Source organism: Rhincodon typus, chromosome 37 (genome assembly GCF_021869965.1).
Source record: "Rhincodon typus isolate 14 chromosome 37, sRhiTyp1.1, whole genome shotgun sequence".
Classification (NCBI taxonomy): Eukaryota; Metazoa; Chordata; class Chondrichthyes; order Orectolobiformes; family Rhincodontidae; genus Rhincodon; species Rhincodon typus.
In genome coordinates, this window is record NC_063368.1 from 1446184 (window position 1) to 1454907 (window position 8724).

Consider the following 8724-nt stretch of genomic DNA (forward strand, 5'->3'; position numbering starts at 1 on the left):
GTGTGTGTGTTGGGGGCGGGGTGGGGTGTGGGGAGATGTGTGGTTGCCAGGGCGTGTGTGTGTTGGGGGCGGGGTGGTGTGTGTGGAGATGTGTGGTTGCCAGGGCGTGTGTGTGTGTGGTGGGGGCGGGGACACGGGGCTCGCCGTTGGGGTGTGCGCGCGGGGGTGGGTGTGTGTGCGAGGGTGGGGGTGGGGTTACTAATTCTGGGGTGCTGGTGTATGTCGGGGTGGGGTTGCTGGTGATGTCGAGGAAAGGGGGAAGGGTGCAGTGTTTTGGTGAGCAGGTTGGGGGTTGGGAGTCTGGACAGGGGACAGTCCAGGTCAATCGCTCTTTGTTCTCAGTTACAGGCGATGGCGGAAGCTGAAGAGGGCGTCCCAGATGAGGACGGCTGGGTGAAGGTGACCCGCAGGGGCCGACGTCCCGGGATCCCACGGACTGAGGCAGGAAACCTACGGCTGATCCAACGGGAGAGACAGAAACGGGCTCAGAGAGAGCTGCTCAACTTCTACAGCTGGCAGCACCGAGAGGCCAAACGGGAACGTGAGTCAGTCTGGGGGGTGTCAGAGGGCCACATGGGAGACAGGGCTCACAGTGACATTGGGAGGAACTGCACAGGCCGGAGACAGGATGAGGGGCTAATGGGGTAGGGTGGGGTGAGGATTATCAGGAGCAGGGTGAAGGAGTAATGGGGCAGTCGGGTGTTGGGCATGGGGTGTGGAGTATTAGGGAGTGCAGTGGAGTGTTTGAAGCATGTGACAGTCTCCTAAGAATGAGGCCTGGCTGGAGGTGGGGTGGGTATGGAGCTTGTCGATCTAGCCTGGGGTCTGGAACACTGTCCTCATTGTGCCATTTGGGGTCTCTTTCCAGATATCGCTCAGCTTCGGAGGAAATTTGAGGAGGATAAACAGAAGATTGCTCTAATGAGAGCCCAGCGCAAATTCAAACCCTATTGATGGTCTCACAGCTTTTCTGAGCTTGACATTGTTGTGGGGACAGCTGTTGGTCATTGAGGGGATGGGGAGGGGCTCGTTGGCTGTGTTTCTGAAAGTGGAACCTCTGAGTCTGTTCTCAACTGCAATAAACTTCAGTATTTCAGAGATGGAACTCAGTGGTTGCCATCTGTCAGGCCAGTCAACTGTGGAGGGGTCGGGGGTGACGGATTGGGGTTTAATACACGGTGAATTCTACAGTCAGCCACCAGCCTTGTATATTCTCTTTCTCATTTGTACTGCTGACAAGCAATCTGTTCCACATCCTCTGGATACCTTCTCCTCTGTCCATCTTCTATCCGCCTCCCCCTCTCTCCCTATTTATTTCAGATCCCCCTCCCCCTCCCCCTCCCCCTCCCCCTTTTCTGAAGAAGGGTCTAGGCCCAAAACATCAGCCTTCTGGCTCCTCTGATGCTGCTTGGCCTGCTGTGTTCATCCAGCTTTACACCGTGTTATCTCAGATTCTCCAGCATCTGCAGTTCCTACTATCTCAGCAGCGATCAGAATGGTTTTGGATCAATTTCAATTCACTTGATTTGAGTGGGAGTTTTCCCTCTGTGAGAGTTACCTGCTGATCAAAATGTTTCCTCTTCACATTGTGTGTTCTGAATGTTTCAGTGTTTTGTTCCAATAAGATATGGTTTAGAGTCCCTAAGATTTTTATAAATAAATCCAGTCATTTCTTAAATTTTGTCCTGTTCTGGTCATTTCAATACAGAGCTGATTGTGGGTCCGTTAAAGGCAGAATTAGTAAAATTTATCATGGGAAATAGAGAAATGGCAGTGAAGCAAAACCATTACTTTGTGTCTGTTTTCACTGAGCAAGGTCTAAAAACTCTGCAAGAATTGGAGATCCACGTGGCCAGGGAGAATGAGGAGATTATGGAAATTATATTAGTGAGAAGATAGTGCTGGAGAAATTAATGGGGTTGAAAACTGGTATGAGTGCCAGATCTGATGGCCTTTACCCCAGAGTGTTGAAGGAGGTGGCTATAGAGAAGATAGAGGATGCATTGGTGACTGTCTTCCAAAGTTTTACAGATTCTGGAGTAATTCCTAAAGATTGGAAGGGAACACATCACCCCTTTAGTTAAGAAAGGAGTGAAACAGAAAACGAATTCAACTCATCAACCTTTCATCGGTACAAGAGAAAATATTAGAATCTATTATTAAGGTGGTGATAAATAGGCACTGGGATAAAAATAATCTGAGCATAGCTGGCATAGATTTGTGAATTGGAATCATGTTTGACAAAATTGGGAGTTTTTTGAGAATGTAACTAACAAAATTGATAAAGGCAAGCCAGTAGATATGTTTGGACGTGAAGAAGTTGGGAAGTAACATGAAATAACATGGGATTGGAGGCAATGTACTGGTATGGATTAATAATTGACAGAAAACAGAGTAGGAACAACTGGGTCGTTCTGTTGGCAAAATGAGACTAATGTGGGGTACTACTAAGATCAATATTTGGTCCCAGCTGTTCGCAACATTTAGGGTGGCTCAGTGGTTAGCACTGCTGCCTTACAGTGCCATGGACCTGGGTTCAATTCCAGCCTTGAGTGACTGTCTGTGTGGAGTTTGCACATTCTCCCTGTGTCTGCCTTGGGTTTCCGTTGGATGCTTCGGTTTCCTCCCACAGTCCAAAGATGTGCAGGGTAGGTGGATTGGCCATGGGAAATTGCCCATAGTGTCCAGGGATGCGCAGGCTAGGTGAGTTAACTATGGTAAATGTGGGGTTACAGGGATAATGTGGGATGCTCTTCAGAGGGACTTGATGGGCTGAATGGCCATTATCTGCACTGTATGAATTCTATGAATGGAGATTCTATGAATATATCAATGATTTGGAGGTGGAACAAAATAACATTTTCTGTTCTGAAGAAATTATATTGGACTCAAAAACATTTTTTTCTCCACACACACATGGCGCCATACCTGCTGAGTTTCTCCAGCACTTTGTTTTTATTTTATATATTTCCAAATTTGCAGATGTTACAAAACTAAATGGGAGCATACATTGTTAGGAAGATGTAAAATGGTTCCAGGTAAATTTGAACAGGCTTGGTAAGTTGGCTAGAATATGTCAGATGGAATATAGTAGGAGAAAAAGTGAAGTTATCTAGTTTGTTAGAGAAACCCTGTGTGGGCTGCATGCAGGTAGTGCCACATGAGTCCAACAGAGGGCCTCAATCTTACACAGTTGTGGCAAAGGACTTGAAACATTAAATGCTAAGAGGTTGGAAAGTGCAGATGTATAAAGGGACTTGGGTGTCCTTGTCAATAAGTCACTAAATGCTAAGATGCAGGTGCAGCAAGCTGTTAGGAAGGCAAGGGAATGTTAGGCTTTATTACCAGAGGATTTGTGTACATGAGTGCTGAAGTTATGCCTTAATTATATAAGAACTCTGTTGGACTGCACCAGGAACATTGTGTGCAGTTTTAGTTTCCTTATCTCAGGAATGATATTATTTGTGTACAGAGAGCGCGACTGTCCAATGAAGAGTGACGGCAAACTAAACCTGGTATTCTCTAGAATTTCAAAGAATGAGAGTGATTTCATTGAAACTTACAAAATATTTAAAAGGAAAGACTGGAAGATGCATGTCAGAGGTTCTCCTGGTTGGGGAGTCTAGTACTGGGGGTGTTGGGGGGCCTATTTAAAAATAAAGGGGATGCCACTTATGGCTGTGATAAGGAAAAGAAATCATATTCGGGAGTGTGAGACTTTGGAATCCTCTACCAAAGAGGGCTTTGGAAACTCAGATTTAATTATGTTATGTTTGAGTTTGATCACCCGTGGTGTACAGGGTTATGGAGATGAGGTGGGTAAAAAACATGAAATGTTTGATCAACCATGGTGTTAAATGGCAAAGCAGGCTTGATGACTGAATGGTCTTCTCCTGTTCCTATTTGCCTGTGGGGTGGGGCATAGTGTAGGCAGTTGAGGGGTGACCTTATAGAGTTTTATAAAACAGGAGGAGCTGAGATAAGGTGAAGACCAAGGGTCTTTTCCCTAGGGTGGAGTAGTTCAAAACTAGGGCCAATATTTCAAGGTCAGGAGAAAGATTTAAACAGGAGTGAGGGGCAATGTTTTTACACAGAGAGCAGTTCATGTATGGAATTAACTGCCAGAGGAAGTGGTGGATGCAGGTATAGTTACAACTATTTAGAAGATATTTGGATAAGTACATGAATAAGAAAGGTTTGGAGGGATATGGGTCAAGTGCAGGCAGGTGGGACTAGTTTGGTGTGGGAACATGGTCACCTGGACTGAAGGATCTGTTTCCATGTTGTATAACTCCATGAGTCTATAATAAATGCTCGCCCAGACAGTAACCCTCCTTGCAACAAACACCAATGCTCCATCTGGGATCTTATTTGCAGACATTTGTTCTGTGAATCATGTACCTTCTAGAAATCCAAATGCATCAAACCTACTGGGTCCTTTTCATCCACCTTGCTTATTATTATTCAGTAATGAACTCTCATTACAATTTTGTCAAATGTAATTTCTCTTAATTAAACCATGGTGATTCTGCTTAATTTTGAGTTTTAAAATATCCTGCTATATCCTCCTCAAAAATAAATTCCAGTATTTTCCTGACGACAGACATGAGTATAATTGATCTATAGATTTATGTAATTCTCCTTTTGAATGGCAAACTTAGATTTATGATTTTCAATGTGCTGGGAGACTCATGGAAGATTAGAATGAATGTCAGAATGGAGACTGGCCTACTGGCTGAGTCGTATTCGGCTCTGTGGGACTTGATTGGCTAGGACTTGCTGGAGGTGTATGACAAGTACCATGTGCGAATCCATGAGGAAAGGCATCATCATCCTCATGTACAAGCGGAAGGGGGAGAGGGAGGAAATTAGAAATCACTGCTGAATGTAGATTACAAAATCCTGTCTAAGGTCAGGTCTGCTCTGGGATCGGTGATCCACCCTGACCAAACCTTTGGCAGGATATCACACACCTACATGTGGACGTTCTGTCCAAAACGGGCTTTGGCGAGGGAATCTGCAATTGGATCTGACTGCTCTACACCAACATCGTTAGCGCAGTCTCAATCGGGTGGGAATCAGAAAGATTCCCGATCAGATCTGGAGTCAGGCAGGGCTGCCCACTCTCTCCTGCTGTGTTTGTGTGTTGTATAGAGCCCATTGCTGAATCCATCAGAAAGGATGTGAGCCAGAGAGGGGGTGACTATTCCAAGCAGTGGGAGCCCATAGGTCAAAGCCTTTTCATGGGGTATGTGAAACATTCCTTGTTCCAGTCCTATTCCACCCCCCCACCCACAACTCTTTCTCTGATACATCGATGATATCGTCAGTGCTGCTTCCCTCTCTCATCTGGAATTGGAAAACTTCATCAATTTCGCCTCCAGTTTCCATCCTGCCCTCACTTTCAGATGGTCTATCTCTGAATCCTCCCTTCCCTTCGTCGACATTTCTGTTTCCATTTCTGGGAATAGACTGGCCACTAATATCCACTACAAACCCACTGACTCCCACAGCTACGTGGAATATTCATCCTCATACCCCACTTCCCGTAAAGACTCCATCCCATTCTCTCAGTTCTCCGTCTCTGTCGTATATGTTCAGATGAAGCCAACTTCAACGAGGGACCCTCCGAAATGTCCACCTTCTGTCTCAACCGAAGATTCCCCAGCTCCGTTGTCGACAGGGCCCTCAATCAGGTCTGACCCCTCTCCCGCACTTCCGCCCTCACCCCTTCTCTTCCCTCCCACAACAGCGATAGGGTTCCTCCTTATCCTGACCTACCATCCCAACAGCATCCACATCCAGAAGATCATCAGACATCATTTCCGCCACCTCCAGCCAGATGCCACCACCAGACACATATTCCTTGTCTGCCTTCTGCAGGGACCGTTCCATCCGGGACACCCTGGTCTACACTTCCTTCACCTCCAACACCTCTCCACAGCTCTACGGCACCTTCCCCTGTAACTGTAACATTTACCTCCTCCCTCCCCAATATCCAAGGGCCCAAACATATCTTCCAGGTGAAGCAATACTTCACCTGCACTTCCCAGAATCTAGTCTACTGTATTCGTTGCTCACAATGTGGTCTCCTCTACACTGGGGAAACGAAACATAGACTGGGTGACCGCTTTGCAGAACATCTATGTTCTGCTCGCAAAAAAGACCCTGAACTACCTGTTGCCTGCCACTTTAACGCACCACCCTGTTCCCTGGCCAACATCTCTGTCTCTGGCTTCCTGCAGTGTTCCAGCGAAGCCCAACGCCAGCTGGATGAACAACACCTCATTTTCCACTTGGGGACCCTGCTGCCCTCCAGACTCAATATCAAGTTCAATAATTTTAGTGCTTAAACTCTCCCATGTCCTAGCCCCTTGCCCCACACACCGGGCCTTGTTACCACATTGCCTGCCATTACACCATCTGTTGTTAGTCACTAATAGTCCCCATTACAACTATTCACCCTCCCAGCCTGATCATTATCTACTCCTTTGTCCAACTGCTTGTTTCTCTCTTGGGGTCTATCCTATCGTTTACTCCCCATCCCACCCTCCTCCCTATTTTCTGCATTTAAACCGATGTTTTCCTAGCTACCATCAGTTCTGAGGAAGGGTCACTGGACCCAAAACATTAACTCTGATTTTTCTTCACAGATGCTGCCAGATCTGCTGAGCTTTTCCAGCAACTTTCTTTTTGTTCCTGCAACCAGTTTGAACTGGCCTCAGGTGCCAAGGTCGATAGGGGCAAGAGTGAGCCCATGTTCTTTGGGAACTGGGCTGACTGATCCTTTATTCCCTTCACTTTCAGGACAGATTACCTGAAGGTGCTGGGAATATTGTTCAGAGGGACCGGGGCGTGCACAAAAACTTGGCAGTGTGTCGCAAAGGTGAGTGTGCCTCTCCTCCTCCATTGCAGGTAAAAACCTGGTCATCAGGTGGGAGGCACTCTCTCTGTGGTTGTACGTGGTGCTGGTCTGGCCTATTCCCCAAACCTACGCAGTCATCCAAGCCATCTTCCACTTCATGTGGAGGTCTAAGATGGATTGTGTGCATGGGTACTCCACATACAAAACTCTGGATAAGGTGCGTGAATGTACCCAACGCTGCCCTCATCCTGAAGACCCCTATGTGTGTGGCTGCATCAAACTGTGTGTAGACCCTCGGTTCGCAAACACCAAGTGTCACTACGTACTGAGGTTCTACCTGTCCTCTGTGTTGTGAAGGATGAGACTGGCCTCGCTGCCGTGGAATGCGCCAAGTAGTTGGACTGTTCTGTATCACCTGTCCTTCGTGGAGAAATTTGCACAGAAAAACACCTTTAACCACAGGTCCATCAAGAAGTGGTCAGCACACAGTGTGCTCGAGACCCTGTGGGAAAAGGAGAGGGTGGATCCTGTCGTGTGGTTCCCTGAGCAGACTGTCAAAGTCATTTGGCAGAATACCTCATCACCAGAACTTTCCAACAAGCACCAAGACATTACTTGGCTGGTGATGAGAAGGGCTCTGCCTGTGAGATCTTTCATGTACACCTGGTTGGTCTGAGCCACTGCACACTGCCCTCAAAGCAGTTGGGTAGAGACTGTCACACATTTCCTTCTGGAATGTGCCTTTGCAAAGGAATTCTGCAGAAAGAAGCAGTGATTTTTGTCGCGTTTCGTCCCGAGTTGCAGGACTCCCAATTCATTGACTATACTCACTTTCAGGTCATCAATGACATCGATAATTGGTTACAGAATTATGCCTGTCACAGAACAGGAAGATCATTGGTTACAGAATTGTAGTTGTCGTTGCACAAGACGAAGGCTGTTTAATTCATCATCCGGCTAATGAGCTTCTGATCCTACCTGCCCAATTGATGATGATCGAATTTGAATGAAACCTAATATTAGAATTTTTATGGAAAACCGGGCAGATCACGGCACCGCGGCATCTCGCAAAGTAGGCGAGTCACCTGCAGGGCGACCTTTACCCGCTCAAAAATTCCTCTCGCACAATGTGGCGAGGACCCGGGCGTCACCCCGGACCGTTATTTTCCTTACTCATTAGTTTAAGGCATAAAGTTGCACCGCCAATGATGCCAACACAGTCACCATCAGTACTCTTTACTATCAGGGTGACTGCACCAGCACCCGGCCCCGAGTGGAGCAACCTGCCTGGGAAAGATATTTCCTTCTCTGCGAAACCGGAGAAATAACCCGAAAACTATGAGAAAATTAACGCACTGTGGGGGAAAAATCTATTATGCAAAATAGGACTAGCTGAGACATTATGGGGGCGGTTCCCTGGCACCACGAAGATTGTGGGAGTTGTAGTCGCTGGGTGTTGTAGTCTTCCAATTTGGAACAGCAGATTCGCAGGCGGAAAGGAAAGAGGCAATTTGTGGAAGGAAGTGCCGGTGTTTCAAATACAGAATTTTATTTGTTTTTTTTGGCATGGCCCACCAAACAACCTGAATGGATTTAATTTGTCTGACATTTGGTTTGCAGGAGAAATGGCTTCTGAATGAAGAGTGAACCCTTCGATGTAAAAAAAGCTCAATTGAATTGACTTTAACATACGGTCTCTGTTAAAACCCAAGTGAATTTCACCAGCAGTCTGTATGTTCGTTAAAATCCTGGTGAGTTTCGCCACCAGTGTGTGTGTTTGGTGAAATCCTCGTGAATTTCATCAGCAGTCTGTGTGTTTGTTGAAATCATGGCGAGTTTCACTAGAATTCTGTGTTTGT

General features: G+C 46.6%; 2 protein-coding genes and 1 non-coding gene across 3 annotated transcripts in view; 2 read left to right on the forward strand and 1 right to left on the reverse strand.

The window, feature by feature from the left end:
• Positions 1–302: 302 nt before the first annotated feature.
• rrp7a (ribosomal RNA processing 7 homolog A) lies at positions 303–1678 on the forward strand. The gene is made up of 2 exons (XM_048617506.1): positions 303–541; positions 869–1678. Exons 1-2 carry the CDS (start codon positions 352–354, stop codon positions 952–954), a joined length of 276 nt encoding a protein of 91 aa, XP_048473463.1. The 5' UTR covers positions 303–351; the 3' UTR covers positions 955–1678.
• A 6226-nt stretch (positions 1679–7904) lies between these two features.
• LOC125487199 lies at positions 7905–8055 on the reverse strand. Its single transcript, XR_007265720.1, has one exon. It is a non-coding gene; the product is annotated as a U12 minor spliceosomal RNA (small nuclear RNA).
• Positions 8056–8329: 274 nt separating this feature from the next.
• LOC109920553 (putative nuclease HARBI1) overlaps positions 8330–8724 on the forward strand; it is a 2097-nt gene continuing 1702 nt past the window's right edge. Inside the window, exon 1 of the mRNA XM_020520593.2 lies at positions 8330–8616. The gene's annotated coding sequence lies outside the window, so the exon portion shown is untranslated. The remainder of the gene's footprint in view (positions 8617–8724) is intronic.